Source organism: Ostrinia nubilalis, chromosome Z (assembly GCF_963855985.1).
Source record: "Ostrinia nubilalis chromosome Z, ilOstNubi1.1, whole genome shotgun sequence".
In the NCBI taxonomy this organism is placed as follows: Eukaryota; Metazoa; Arthropoda; class Insecta; order Lepidoptera; family Crambidae; genus Ostrinia; species Ostrinia nubilalis.
Genome location: NC_087119.1, coordinates 15,206,769 through 15,223,624, shown reverse-complemented (window position 1 = coordinate 15,223,624; position 16,856 = coordinate 15,206,769). Strand labels below are relative to the sequence as shown.

Here is a 16,856-nt window from a genome sequence, read left to right as displayed (position 1 = left end):
AGCACATCTTTTTCCCAAAGCATTTTTTATTGCTACGTGCGCGCGTTTTTAACACTACATGCGCGCTTTTGTAATGCTACATGCGCGTTTGTAACGCTACAAGCCCTTTTTGTAACGCTACATGCGCGCGTTTGTATCACTACATTGCACACTACATGCTGGTGTACAAGTGAAAGAGGCTTTTACCGAAGTCTCCTGATGTTGACATTTCAGCCCCCGTAGAAAAGTTGCACTTTTTGATCGAATCGAAAACCGAATCCATCAAAACTCCATACATACAAAAAGTCCTTTCGACCACTTTACGACTGGTTTGCGATTATAAAGTGCACTTTTGTCTAGCTAGACCCACTGGAGACAAGTGTTCCCACGAGACATAGCAGGAACCTAGATATTATTAGTGCCTTGTCCCTGTCCCTCGACTCGATCGTATAGGTAGGTTTGACGTGTCAGCATCTTATTAAGAAGGGAAGGGGAGACGGAAAATAAAACCATCCTGATCGGGACTCCGAGTCGGTTTCATTTTGAAAACCAAGTCGAAGTACGTCTCAGTCTCTAATATTATTGTTGATACATACTTTAATGGCGACAGAATATTACACTGATATCCTTACGAGAACAATGTGTCCAGAAAGCTCAGTTTTATGTTTAATCGGTACAATAATGGCTTACATTTAATATCTAGATGAATATTACTTATTTTTAAATATCATTGACACAATAATTGAAAACCACAATTACTATTATGAATTATGGAATGGAATATCATACTATTTTTAAATGAGAACATAACAGATCGTTTCCTTAAAATCGTTTTCTACGTCACTAATAATATGAACATACTTGAAATTCTTACAATTAACATTAGCAGTATTTATGATTAATTTGTATAATATATAGTGCTAACTTACAACAACACATCAAGATGGAATTTAATGTCATGTTACGTAAAAAATAATCATAGGGTGAGAAAATAAAGAACAATAAAATTAAATATGGATGAATATAATCAATTAACATAAACGGTATAAAATACAGAACCAATTCACAATAAAAACGTAACAGGCCCATCAGTGTAGCTTTCTTGGCCCCAATTAGGTGGCGGTCGGTTATGTATGAGTTGGTGTAGTGTCTTGTTCTTGTAAGTCTAGTCTGAACCTTAACTAGCCCTAAGTAATGGCCTGCGACTGTTATTTTCCGTATTCAGCAACATCCTGGATGACGACCATTTCCATTGAATACGTCAGAAGCTCGCGTGATGACAACACTTTCATGAGAATGGTTCCCGGCAATGAGTGCGATGTCGCAATGCACTGAAACAGGCTCGAGTACAAGATAGCGGTCTGATGCTGGCCTCCTGAATCTAATAGCGATGATACAAAAACTATTGTAATGTGCACTATATAGGTACGTTATTATTCATAGCGGTCAGTATCTGTAGCACGAACGACGCAACAGGAGTTCTCCGCGCCTATGTATGAGCCCGTGTACAGAACATCCATATTTCCTAAACTATTTACTTCCTTATTCTTAATTCCTTACATCTGAGACTAATGGCAGTGATGGTCAGCAGTTGTCGGGAGGGACGAAGTCAACCATTCCCCTAGAATCAAAATTAAAATTCATACGTCAAATAAAAGTTCTTCCTATTTTAGTTTTTATATTACTGGTATTACAACTACGAGCGATCCTCTGGCCTCGCCCTCTGCCTAACCCTAAGCGTAACGCGCGAGCGCTACGTCTGTCTACTAACATATCTTACGATTATCATAATATGATTGATAACGCTAATATTATATCGTTCGAAATGTGTGTCATGCTAAATCCAAAATGCCCTTTATCAATCACCGCATGAACAACGACCGACTTCTTTACAACCTACCCTCAAGCAAAGGTCCCGCGAAGCTCTTCACTGTTCGAAACCACTACGCTCACAGATGTTAGCAACACAAAGTCCAATCAAGATACATGTAATAAATGGTGTGCTATGTTATTAATATCTACATAATATTAGAGTAATAAGCCTGTTTCAGTGACTAACGCCCTATTTTAATTTAGGGTTATTTTAATTTTAAAAATGGCCTCTCCTAATTCAGTCGAAACTATTAATTAATCTCCGTGAATATTGACAAAAGCAGTCTTAGTTTTGAGTATTGTAAAGTAACATACCTACATTGTGCTCAGACCATACGAAACTAATTTAAAAACATGTATGCGTTAAAATAAATGCAGCAATTGAGTTATATGAGTAGTTCTTAAGCTGGAATGACGAAGACTCATGAAAATGTGTGCATTTTCACTGGACAGCGCGGCACGATGGAATGTGCGCGGACGCCTGGACTCGGCGACTGTCATTATGTTAAAGGGGATGTTAATTTTGACAATATAAAATTTGAGTACAATTTTCCTAACCTTAACAATTAATACAATATCAAAATTTTATGGACTATGAATTACATAATAACTTGAAAAACAGTCTTCCAGGCTTTTCGTGTATCAAAAATTGTAAATTGTAAATTTCATTTGTAAAAACCAATAAAGTACAAGAATCTCAAAACAGTCTAATCACACGCCAGCTCTTTCTATGTTACATGTGAGCGAGCTTTGCTTTAGACAATTGCGTTAATACTTTCTTCTCTATTAATCTACTAACTTCAGCCAAATTGGTACTAATTTATACTAGACTTAAATTTTTGTAGCAAATTTCATTTAAAATTACGTTGGGCGCTATTAATTTTGAAATGTCGGTGAGTGATGTACTATTCTCATAAACTGTAATACCTATACGAGTATGATACTAACACTTAGTCATGTGACGCTCCCTAACTACGAATTACATTAAATTGATTAAAATGTTGAATCACGGAGAAATCTGTTCGTAACCATACAATGTAATACATATGAATGTTAACATTAAGGTATCCTTAGTTAAAACTATTTAATTTATGTGAATACATGTATATCTATTCATTAATCCTGTAAGTACCTTAATAACCAAAATTACTTATCTGATATTACTTCATTAATTCTGAATAAAAGTTAAAACAAACATTTACGTGAATAATATCATAAAAAGCATTAAAGTAATCCATAAAATACAATCGTCTGTCTGTTAAGATTGTTTAAAACCGAATTCCGGCGATCTGCTCCGGCCTCACTCTACTGATACAAATATACAATTTACGACACGACACCAAGCAATTTATATAAATGTCAAAATAAAACAAAAGAACAATAATAGTTAAAAGACGCATGGGCGTCCACAACTGAAAGAAACGGGAAAGACAAATGGATTTACACGCTTACAATATACAGAATCTATTACGAGTCTGACTCTTAGTGTAAAATTGAAATGGTAAAATTACGGTATTGAATTCATTCGTGTTTCGTCACGGCGTTTACTTCTCCTTCTCGTCCTTGTCCTTCTTCTCCTCCGGCTCCTTCTCCATCTCCTTCTCTTTCTCGTCGCCCTGAAAAAGTAACAGCACGAATTGTAGGTATATTTTTCCGATTCACCATATTATCAATGTATCCACTAGCTAGAAAGTTTTTTGTAAGTAAATCAACAACAATAAACATGAAAACTTATTTGACTCATGTCCATCTTTGTTCAAATCCTGCGTGGAACTAATGACAATGATATGATGATACTATGAACGTTTTAACAGGCTGTTACTTTATTCGTGACGGATGAAATGAATTGATCTAACATCAAGTGTGATTGTGGTCGAATTGTTCACACTTCACATTCGTAGTTTGAGACTAGATTAAAATTACTTTTCGAGCAATATACTAATATAACAGAAGCTCTATAAAATTGATTGAAGCTATCATTACAAACGAAAGTTTATGGTAAGTGAAACAACAAAGTTCTGCATTAGCTCACCTTGCCCTTCTCGGGTTCCTCCGGGAGAGGCTGCTTCTCGGCCGGGCCGGTGCCCTCCTTCTCCTTGCCCTCCTTGTCCTTGTCCTTGGCCTCCTTGGCCTCCTTCACGGGCTTGGGCAGGTGCGCGTTGAGGTCCAGCGTGGCGCAGATATCCTCCCAGTCGGTGAACGCGCGCTCCTTGATACGCGACACGAGCCCCACCAGGTTTGGGAACGATTCGTTCATCGCATCTCGCAGCGGATGGGACACATCCTTGTCGATGAATTGCAGTTGTGCGAGATTCGAGAACGCCACCACGTCCAGCTGTTGATTGATGGAATGACATTAAAATATTAGCAACTTAACTATTATACCATTGTACAAAGGGCTAATGTATGTGTACGCACCAGTGTGGGTTCATCCCCAAAGAAGAATGGCCTGTCGGACAGATAATCGGAAAGGACACGGAGGTCGTTCTTTCCGAATTCAATGATCTCATCCTGGCTGTGAACGCCGATGCCGTGGGCCTTTGCTTTCTTCATGCCCTAAAATGTAAATTGGTATTCAGTACGTCTATAAATAAAACAGGAAAGCAACTTGAAACGTTTTAAGTTGTACAAATGAAAGTTACTTTCTCAATGTTTCACTGTTACGTAAGTTTAGTGGGCAGACGCGGCGTGCACTGTAAAGTAGTTTTCAGCGCTGCAACAGGTAAGCCGCCCAGACGCGCGGCGCACAGCGGCGGCAGGGTGCACGGCGCACGCGCTGCGCCCAGTCAACCACCTCGCGGCCTTTGACCTCACATCTAGTGCATCCAGGGATGCCCGGACAAACCTAGCTCAAACCCCGCCCCCTGAATCCTGGATATTTATTGCTGAGACGCATCGTAGTTGTATTGATTTATGGAGGCTTATGTAACCCACTTCGCACTACATACATAGGATATGATGCACTATACTAAATAGCAATTACTCATTTTAAGTTTAATTAACTACCATTTTTTAGGTAGTTAATTTTCCTAATGGTCAGACTCAGATTTTTTGACGATTTCAGGATTTTAATATACTAACACTGTTTTACTAAAAACTGATATCATGCACTATGTTTAGAGTGCAGATAGTTTTTTTATCAGACATAGAAATTAGAACTGCCCCGACTATTTACACATAAGTATTTTTTTATTGAGAAAACCAAGAGTATACAGGTATGTATACTTGTAAATTACCATATAACATGCAACGATGACGAATGTCTTAATAGAGCTGTACTCTGCCCAAATTATAATGCCTCAAGACAACCTTCATAGTTTGCGTAAGAAAACACATAATACATATAAATGTATGTTTGAAAATGTATAGCAAATAATAAAATCAGATATCTAATAAATGCTTGCAACAGAAGCCGCCTGAATAATAAAAGAATGTCGGAACTCTACTATTACTCAAACATAACATACTTTAAAGAGAACTAAGGCGATTGAATAATAACTGTGTAGGTATTCACTGTTAAGTAATAAGTCAGTAAAGTTACTTTGAGTTATAAAAATGCTTTGAAAGCGAGAAAGTTTCAAGAGTAAGCTAAAAATAACTGACCTTGCGCCCAGATGTGAACTTGTAGCAGAAGTTCAGAATGGGGTTGGGCAGGCGGGTGTTGAGGGCGCTCTGCAGGTTGACCTGGTAGCCTTTGATGACGCTGTCCGGGTACTTGGCGCGCCACCACAGGATCACCCACGACAGGTGGTTCTCGATCATGGAGATCATCGCGTGCGCGACCACTCGTTGCTCCGCTGTCAGTGCTACAATGTAATAGGCAATTGGGTCATCTGGTCAGGCCTAGTTTAGCGGGCAGCTGCAAGTGCACATGCGCGGCAACCTCATATTTTTAAAAATCAGGTCATCGGGCTGTTTCCAGGACATGTGTGACGCACAAAACTCGCATCACAATACATAAAACCTATAGGTACTATCTGTATCAGGTAACACCAGAACAAGATCAGCGTCTGTGATCTGACTGTGTTCAATTTATAAGCAAGCTTATACATGTGTACCTACTCTTGAATGAAATTCTAATTACGCCTAGTTTACAGCGCACCAGATATAATTACATGATAAAAAGAAGGCTGCACAGGCCGTACAATATAACAAATTTCTGCTGCTGCTAGACCCCACACTACATTAGCACAAATAGCTCAAGTACTAATATAAAGCCTTACCAGCGTCGAGATCCTTGTTGTATTTCTCAGAGAGCTCTTTGATGATGAAAGTGCTGTCAGCTATTTCTTCACCATTGAGCTCCACGAAAGGCAGCTGGCCTTTTTTGGACCGGAACTTGGCCATGTGCAGTACATTCTGAAAGCAAAAGAATTCGTGCATTAACTCTACTGTAAATAGTAATGAATATTACTTTTTATGGAAAGATCGAATATGATCACATTTATTATTAATATTGAAAAAAAAAACATCTTGCTGAAAACTGACGTTACCTACATGAATCGTTTCAATTCACTTCGTTCACGCTTGTTATATTTGTTTTATAACAATACTAAGATTGATACTTAATCTATCAATCAAATCATTACGAAGCACTGAAAATAGATTATTACCTTAATAATAAAAGAAAAAGTTAACTGTGTTCCGGCTTAGTTAACAATCAACAAACCCGAGTTTTCCTTCAATATACTAATTCTGATAATATCCCCTCGCTTACTTTCGCCATTTTTTGTTTTCTTTATTGTTATTTTCTAAATAATATATGTACAACAGTACCTATACTTTATTTCATCAAACATTTTTATCTTTATGATTTTGTTATTAGAGAAAATCTCGCGTAGGTACGGCACAGTTACGGGAAAAAGCCGCTTTAAAAAATTACAATGACTCAATAATTTTGCATTTTCTATTAAAAGAGTAATATGGTAAGTAAAAGTTATTATACTTCATAAGTGTAATTTATAATTTTATCGTTCATTTTAGCCTTTTATGCAGTAAAAGCTTAGTGGAAAGTTAATTAGGACCTTTATAAGATATATATTTTTTATTTTTATATTAAATTGTGTAACTATCTGCAATACAAGCAATTTAAATTGCATATGATTATTATACTTGCATCGAATAAATACTTATTCTTTATTTCTTTCTTTCTATATGCCCAAATCAAAGATTACACGATATACCGAATCCGTGCCTTAAGAAAGTTGCGTTAGACAATAACTAATGAGATGGAAGACTTGACACCTTGGCAGTCACAGAAACTAAAGTCACAATCGCTGTCACCGTGATCGGGACCAGCAAAGGCAGGGCCGTCTAACCTACTGAAGGCCCTGCTCTAAAAGAGGGAATTTACCGATTTGGAGGCCCTGGGCACGTACCCAAAGCGTCCAGTGGGAAAGAGGGGCCTGGAGACACCGACCTCATAATGGCCTAGAGGCCTAGATAGACAAACTGAGCCTAAAAGTAGAGGACTAAAAGCGGTCAAGGTCAAACTTCCCTTAGCTTCAGCAAATCAACCGTTTCTCTCGCTTCTGATCTACATCCCGGCGCCGTAGGTACCACCATCGTTTCCGTGACAGAACCAAAATGAATGCGAAACTATGAACCTGGAAACGCCCTTCGGAAAAGTAAAAGGTAACGGAAAGGTACAAGAGGTACAGGCAAAGAGGACTGTGCTATTTAATTACCGTGCAACCAAGACGGATAAGACAATTAATTGATATGTGAACCCGATATACCCGTTACTATAATAGTTGAGGTCTGAAAATTGAATTTGAGTATAGATAGTAGTAGTAGTAGACTCATAATTTGGCTGAAACGAACGAACGATACTGTCGACGACCCTCGGCTCGCTGAATTACGAGAGAACGATGACTTCATAACGCAGTTGCATCTTGTTAACATAACAATTGTCAGCTAAAACAATTATTTATCAATACCTAACTGTAATAAAAACATTAATTGTGAAATCTCTACCAATATCGTCCGACATTAATTGCCTAAGGAATTCCTTTTCAAAATGTACATCTAATATGTCATCCTGATAATTATGTAAGTAAATACTTACGGATAGGCACGTAAATCAATCACACAAGTTTTTACACGCATAAAAATGTGTAAGGCCATCACTCTACCAACGACGTCAGATGGTTTTAAATACCGTGTGACGGCAACAGACAGACAGAGAGGTTGATATGAAAAAACGATCATCCCTCTGCGATGTGCACCGGCGCTGTTCAGAACTTGGTCTCGGGTATTCAAGTTTAAAATATTAAATGAATAAAGCCACTAGTCTCCCGAAAGCGTCTTAAACTTTCGAAACCCAGGACTGGCTTATATGGAGCTGACGTGCGACAGCCCTCTGGCTGAGCCCTTCTTGCAATAGTGCAACGATTTGTGTTGCTTCTGTAGGTGTAGAATCCCAGGTAAAGTGTCAAAAGAAGCGGATATGTGTATGGATCAACGTGTGAAAGCAAAAATCCGAAAACACGTGCTTTTATAGGGGGTAAATAGGCCGCAACTCGCGACGTACAAACATTTTATACATTTCATTACTTCTTCACATCAGCCGGGTTATCTTTTTAAATACTGGTGTGATTTAAATGAATTTGGTATCAATTTAAAGTTAAAAGTTTAATCTTTAAAAGGGTGCCACTTTTTTTGTTACTAACAAATTCGTTAGTACACAAGATCGCGTGGAAACAATTTTATGTAAGTGATTTCATACTTTTGCTCACGAGTGTAGTTAAAGTAGTCTGAAAGCTACCCCCTACCAAGGTCATCAGCACTTACAGTTGCTAAGGCGCTATAGGTACGAAGGGTGAATCGTTCGCTTACTAGCGACCAAGGACGCCAATTGGAAATTACTTTCTTCGATCAACTGTTAAAATATTAAATATTCCGCGCTACTCCTTACTTATTACCCTCAGAACTTACATCCGATCCGTTTATCAATTTAGCCCCCAATTAAACTACAGACAAGTTTGAACTACTTATCTGAAAGTTCAAAACTAAGAATACAATCGAGGACCAAAATACAAATAATACAATTGCAGTAATATTTCATAAACTTATAGCACATATATTGTTTAACCACAAACATGAAAGATATCGTATATCGTTGCTATATTGTTATTGTGCGTAAGCTTTCAAGCGTAACGCCTTTTCAACGTAATCCACGCATTAGGACTGATTTAAGTACCACTTGTTTACTGGATGATTACATAAATACATATTGTGTTCCGATTGTTATACCTAATATTACGCTTTTAGTCTTCCAGGAACGGAATGAATGAACAAAGGGCGACGTTGAGATCGTCATTTATGAAAGAATCATTTTCCTCTTTCCTCACAATTGATAAATTAGTGCAGTAACCCCGTCTCATGACGCCAACTTGTATTATATTTATAATTAATTACTTCAAATTCAAATTCATTTATTTGCACAGGAACTTATTACAATAAACTAGAGTAAATTGTTTGTTTATAAAATATGTGTTTAAGATTTTTTACTAAAAATTATACAGGGATCCCTGTAAAGATAAGTATGGATCAGGAAAAAGAAAGTTCTAATCTTCCAAAAAAATCTTCAGTAATTAATTTGTCAAATAATATGTGGTTATTTCTTGAGAATTTAGATATTGTTGTTCCCATAGGAAAGTAATTGCATTTGCATAGTGAGAATCAATACTTTTTATTTGATCCTAACTTATAGGGACATCCTGTATTGTTAATGTCTGTAAGGGAGTTATAGAGATCCTCACTGGACCTACTGAATCGATTCCAAAAAAAAATAATGGTAAGCAAGTTGCTTGCTGAAGGTCACCGGGTACTTTTGTCTCCAAGACTCGCAATTCCCGAGGGTTATGTCCAAATCTACGCGTGTAGAGAAAGACCAACTTTCTATTTATTTATAACTTGTCCGCGGTTTTCGCGTGGTTTTCGGTGGGTCACAAAAATTCTATAACCTACAGATAAGACAATAAACGCGGTCGTAAAATCTAATTACCATCATATCGCTAGCTTGAATAATGATGAGCAATCCCCCATTTCAAACTCCTTTCAAGTAGGTATATTTTGCTAAAAAAAGTAAGCTAACGCTAATCAAAATTTCTTCAGTGGAGGTAAATGTAGATTCAATGAGAAATGAGATAACTCAAAAAGACCCATAAATTGGCATATCACAAAGAGCGACTACTATGACGCACGCGAGTAGCGGGCATAGGGTGACATGGGTGCAGGGGGGGGTGGGAAGCTTGGAGGGGCGCGTCGCGGCGGTTGGGATTCTGTGGCCGGTATCCATGGCGACGGCTCCAGACAGCGCTCGCCGCCGCACCGGGCGGGGACAGCAGCTGTATTGATTTCGACTGGCGAGGTTCAGCGGCCGGCGCTGCGCCCCCGCACCGCGCCGCGGCGCCCGCCACCCCGACACCGGTCAATGTAACATCCCTTGTTAACAAATTGTTACGCAATAATCGCCACCCAACGGGATTTATGGTCTTGAAGTCGGGTTGTATAATGATTTCAGTCACATTAAGCTTCGAGAAGACTGGGGTAAACAGGTGTTGACTTTAAGTTACGGGCTGGCACTGTTTATTCGAGACGCCGCTTAATTTGCGTCTTTCCGTTCTATACATGGCCAGAACGCACCCATAGGAAACTGCTCGTGTATATTTTGTAGTGCCCGTTTGTAAATCTGTGACTCCAAACTATACACGAATTTTGCGTACTGATCGTGTATAGTTTGGAAGAGCTTAGTAAAAAAAGTCATATCCAAACTATACTCGATTAGTTTCTACTACACCACTTTACACTTGACTTAGAGTGTGTTTAGTTGATATTGATTTAGTAAAATATGGAATTATATTTAAAATTACATTTATTCGATATTATTACATAAAATATTATTATTTTACTGAATCTATAATAAATCTAGATTTTTAACACTATTCCCAAGTAACATTTTACTCCATTTAAGAGTTCACATTTAGTTCCAATGTGTACTTAAAGCATTAGTACAGTTCACTCGTGATGTATAAGCTGTATTATTGCAATTAATTACACCTATACCTGTCTAAGGGACTTATAGGAGTGTAGACTAGTGTAGAGTTATACTTTTATACGATTGTTGGTGTTATAATACTCTAACAACTATCCTTTAGTCAGCCATCTGACTAAGAGCATTATAGGAGGGTAGAGATACGGCAACCGCTGTTTAACGGCCTACTTGTACGATGTTATAGAGCTAGCATTTTAATAGAACACACGTGGTCATTTATTAAGCCAAAGGCTGTTATGTTTACTTGTTTTAGACTGTTATACAGCTAGTAGCTGTAGTAGGACTTGTTTGTGATAATTAAAATAACCTTTTTTTACTATCTGTACAAAAGTGTTTCAATGGTTCGCATGTACACTGTAGGCTGTTAAAAGGACTATATGTGTTGTCCATTAACATCAATAGCAGTTTATTTGTCCACAAGTACTACTCTTATTTGCTTTAAGCTGAACATGAATGTGATATTCTATTACACATTTCCCCAAGCCTGTTTTTAGTTGTTCATGGTGGTTCTGTACATGATGCAGAGGAAAATATTATGCCTGAACCTGAAATTTCCCTTCAAAATATACAGATATCAGAGTGTGATGATTGCAGTTCTAGTGATAGTGAATACCATTTTGATTTGGACAATTATTTAACCTTTCGCAAAAAAAATAAGAACATGGGCTATTGAAAATCGTATTCCTCATTCCGCTTTGAATAAATTGTCAAGCATAATAAACGAATTTAAACCGGGAACACTACCGTCTGATGCTTTAGGTATTCATACTTGACTATTAGTACCTGGGCTAGGCGATTTAACGGACATTAATAATTTTTATTGCGGATGTCTAAAATTTCAGTATTTGAAAGAATTAAAGATACACAATTGACCTGAACTAGGTACATCTTAAAGCTGTACATAAGTGCACATTAGAATAAATTTATAGACATTAGCGCTGTAGTGGTACAAATGTGGAACTTCATATAGATAACAGCATTCTAACAGAACACATGTGAACCTAATATACGCTCACCGCATTAAATTGGAGTTATAACAGTTCACATAGCCGTATTTCATTTCCACCATTTTGTTCTACATAACCTAAAATATTTACCAAATAAATCTCCAAAATTAATGCAGATTTATCACAAAATTCGCAGATAGAGCGATTGAGTTTTGGTTTCATGTTATAATTAATTACCGTAATATAATTATAATGCCAATCCAATATCAAAAACTGAAAATTGTAGATTTCCTCTCAGCCAGTTTTAAATATTTTAAAATGAATATCGCGTTTTTACAGAGGCGCGTAAATATTTTATCTGTAAATGTAAATATGTATACATTTCACGATAAAGTTGCATTCCCAATGGCATTAACATTATTAAGTATTTAAAACCCGTGTTATTATTTGCATAAATGATTATCCGCCCGAGTTGTTTCCCTCTTGGCACTCACGTACAAATACCAAACTAATATTAAAATGTGGAAATAATTTAAGACACACGTGAACTTTAGGTAGCATTGGAGTACTTTTGTCGGACTTTATAACTTTGAAAGCTGTGCATTTAGCCACTTGTTACTCTTTATTGTCCTCACGTACGTTGTATGGTTCACACTGCGTCCCATATAGTGCCGTAAGTCAGCCTTAAGTACGATGTTACTACTTAAACTGCTATTATAATGCTATTATACTGCTAATGTACAGCCATAGTGAACTTAAAGCTGTCTAATTTGTGCCCAAACTGGTTCTATAAAAGCATTATAGCAAGCTATACAGCTCGTATACAGCTGACATACACAGCTTGTGGAGTACATTGTGAACGACTATTGAACTCTTAAATGGAGTAAAATGTTACTTGGGTTGTAAGTGGTTTTTGAAATTAAATTGATTAGGTAGATTTCAAATTAAATAACAATTATTAGTGTAATCATAAATTCATTTAAAATGAGAGAGAGTGAGATAAGAAAGTTCAACGTGCATTATTAATACATTATGCGAGACTTTAAATGCTAGGTTTGTATTATCGGCCGTTTGGTGTAGTGGTTCGAAACGGACTACTATTCCGGAGGAAGCGGGCTCGATTCCCGCACAGTACAAACATTTGTGTGCATGAACATATTTGTTTGTATTGGACTGGGTGTTTTTCTATGTGTGTAAGTACGTATTTACAAAAAAAAAGTATTTAAGTATGTATGTTTAATACTTAGTAGGTATTATGTACAAGCTTTGCTTAGTTTGGGACTAGAAGCGCAGTGTAAAATGTCTAAGGATATTTAATTATTATTTATTTTATTTATTAACTTTTATCTCAAGAACAAAATCATTTTGACATAATAATATTTCCATACCTACATAATTCTTAATTTAAGAGTTATTCGAGAATTGGTGAAAATTAAATATCAGCCCCAAAACAAATATCTTTTCTATGGCAGAATACGTGTCGAAAGATGATTCAATGTTTAAAGTAGACACGCAGATATGAATTAATATGTAATAGAAAGAGAGGTCAATAAGACAAAATAACTAGCATGCAACTACTCGCGTATAAATTGTAATCACGCACTTATTACAATACATACATTAGTCCGTATGCGTACTGGCGATGTATATTTTGGAGTAAGATAATTGACCTAAGTCACTACAAAGTATACGCGAGCAGTACGCAGCATATGCGTACTGGTCGTGTATAATTTGGAGGAGCTTAGTAAAAAAAGTCATCTCCAAACTATACTCGATTAGTTTCACACCCTTGCGTTCTGGCTATGTATAGAACGGAAAGACGCGCTTAATTTAGGCATTCGGACGCTAAACACGTGCGGCTGTTATTGTAAGAAATAATTAATCCATTCCCAAAATATCACTGTCAGTACATTTTTTATGGTTACTTACGACGATAGTATTTTGTAGTAAGGATGGCATAATGACTATTGACTAATTACTATCAATAATACTTCAAAAGGTCAATGTTATCATTCAAATAACTACCGTATCTGACGAGGGCGCATCAAACCAGTGGCATCTTATGCAGTTGTAATATTATGTCCTATGCCTGTTGACTCTACATTGTGCATTGTGAAGCGACTACAGCGACTAAAGATCAAACCAGTCATCAAGAAAACGAACCAAAAATGTTTAAAAAAAAAAACCTAACCACAAGTAGGTATAAAACCGTTTTGAGAACGTGATTAACCTATTTTCATTATTTTCTTACAATAAATTCTCATCAAACATCGAAATACAATACTTCAGCATTGCTTTTAGGTTAAAATCAAGCATTTCTTGCTTGCGCTGGGTGAATGGAGGAATGGGTTTGGTAATCGCGACGGATGTAAGTAGATTAACTCTCCTTCGCGCGTTGTCGTTGCTGCGATCCGACGGGGTTACTCTGAAAAACGTTATCCAAGTTTCGAATGTTACCATCCCTCTCAGGCAAAGCGAGATCCCGCCATGAGCGACGGTGACAGATAGACTCGACTCGAAACTACGTAAACAGCGTTTCAGAGTAGTGCCCAGGCCAAGATCGCGGGATACTGCCGACAGCTGCGGAGAACGTTAATGAAAGGAAATTACTGCTTGTAACTTGATTTTAAATGATTTAAATAATGTCCCATTCCGTTTTAGCTTAGAAATCGATCGGTAGATCTAATTCGTGATACGTATAATACTTATTCATTCATATTATATCTATACTTATAATAAATCTGTAGAGAGGTCAATTCTGTACATGAAATATATTTTCAAAATAACTATCAGGGGGTGATTAGTGATCGATACTGATGCCAAAAATGCAATCAGTAAAATTTTTGTCTGTCTGTCTGTCTGTCTGTATGTTCCTTATAGAAACAAAAACTACTCGACGGATTTTAACGAAACTTGGTACAATTATTCTTCATACTCCTGGGCAGGTTATAGGATACTTAGGAATTCCCACGGGAACGGGCATTAGCGGGAAAATCCTTTTGTATGAAAAATCTAAACCGCTTAAGCGAGACGCTTGAAATTTGGCAAGCAGGTACCTTAGTAAACTTAAAGCTTAGTTATAACAGGATATTGCAAAATTCCTACGGGAACGGGAATTAGCGAGAAAACACATTTGTATGAAAAAATCTAAGCCACGTAACATAGACGCTTGAGAAATTTGGCATGCAGGTACCTTAGTAAATTTAAAGCTTAGTTACAACAGGATATTGCAAAATTCTCACGGGAACGGGAGTTAGCGGGAAATTCCTTTTGTATGACTGACTCACTGACAAACCCACGCACAGCCTAAACGGCTAAACGTAGGCACTTGAAATTTATAAGGGACGTAGCTTAGGTACCGTAGAGGTGCACTAAGAAAAGAATTCCCGAAATTCCCACAGGAACAGGAATTACCGGGAAAATCCTTTTGTATGAAAAATCTAAACCGCTTAAGTTAGACGCTTGAAATTTGGCATGAAGGTCTCTTAGTAAACTTAAAGCTTAGTTACAACAGGATATTGCAAAATTCCCACGGGAACGGGAGTTAGCGGGAAAAAACATTTGTATGAAAAAATCTAAACCGCGTAAGATAGACTCTTGAAATTTGGCATGCAGGTACCTTAGTAAACTTAAAGCTTAGTTACAACAGGATGTTGCAAAATTCCCACGGGAACGGGAGTTAGCGGGAAAAAACATTTGTATGAAAAAATCTAAACCGCGTAAGATAGACTCTTGAAATTTGGCATGAAGGTACCTTAGTAAACTTAAAGCTTAGTTACAACAGGATATTGCAAAATTCTCACGGGAACGGGAGTTAGCGGGAAAAAACATTTGTATGAAAAAATCTGAACCGCGTAAGATAGATGAAGGGGGGGTAAAACGAGATCCACGCGCACGAAGTCGCGGGCGGCCGCTAGTTTATTATAAAACTCATAGCATAGCCAGATTTTTTAACAACTTTATTTAAAAAACAGATCGTTTCTGATTCTGCTCAACGCTCATTGCAAACATTGTGATTGTGATAGGGATAGAGACATGAGATTTTTTGTTTTACCACAAAGATTAACACAAAGAAATAAAAACCACCTATAATAATTATGGTCATTATTTGGAGATATTATCAAATTAGAGGTATTTATCAAATAACCAAAAAAAACATATTAGAATGTTTTTTTTTTTTCAAAAAGTATAATTTTTATTATTTGTTGGCATTTTTTGGGTATTTTATATTTTTTATTATATCGCCTGTTATTTAGCTTATAAAATCTTATATACATATTTTATTTATGACAGGAGGCAAACGAGCAGACGGATCACCTGATGGTAAGTGATTACCATCGCCCATAGACACCCGCAGTCCCAGCAGGGGCGTTACAGGTGCGTTGCAGCCGTTGCAGGGCTTCAAGGTGAAGATACGCTCTCTTGTTGAAAGCTTGCAGGTCGCATTCAGTGTGGAAACGATAAGTGATCTCACTCGATTATATCTAAACTATCAAGATATCCAATAACTGGTTACTGATCCTGAAAGTGCTTCACGAGCTTTATCCAACGGTACCAATAATAGGTTACAAAATAAACTGGATCTATCCGAAAATTCAAATGTTTCCAGCGTCCATACATTTAGTACAGCCACACCACAGTCATGGCACTCATGGTCTTGATAATACACTCGGCATCAAATAAATCGCACCTCCCGCGACAAGCACTTATCAAACGTATGCATCCTCACTTCCCACCAACATTGGTACCATTTGAAAGCCTAGTTCTAAACTTCATTTCATTAAAGGAAAGGTTTTTACCCCAAAAATGTGTCTTTACAAGGATCCAGAGTCACTTCTTCAAAAAATAGGTAGTTACGCTATAGCCATTTTTTATGACTATAAAACTGTTAAGTTGGGATTAATCGCTATCCATCTGTTAAAGAGGACACGTGAGATCTTTATTTGGTTTTATAACCATAAAAATTGGTCTAATTGATCCCAGAGGTGAGCCCAAAGTGA

The 16,856-nt window shown here is 37.2% G+C and overlaps 1 protein-coding gene across 1 annotated transcript in view; it reads right to left on the bottom strand.

The window, feature by feature from the left end:
* Window positions 1–558: 558 nt before the first annotated feature.
* The window catches only part of LOC135086509 (failed axon connections), a 38,909-nt gene continuing 22,611 nt past the window's right edge, over window positions 559–16,856 (bottom strand). Inside the window, exons 2-6 of the mRNA XM_063981235.1 lie at window positions 6,075–6,210; window positions 5,455–5,657; window positions 4,270–4,407; window positions 3,884–4,186; window positions 559–3,467 (exon numbers count right to left, since the gene is read on the bottom strand). Coding sequence (XP_063837305.1) covers window positions 3,396–3,467; window positions 3,884–4,186; window positions 4,270–4,407; window positions 5,455–5,657; window positions 6,075–6,210 — 852 coding nt within the window. The 3' untranslated portion in view covers window positions 559–3,395. The remainder of the gene's footprint in view (window positions 3,468–3,883; window positions 4,187–4,269; window positions 4,408–5,454; window positions 5,658–6,074; window positions 6,211–16,856) is intronic.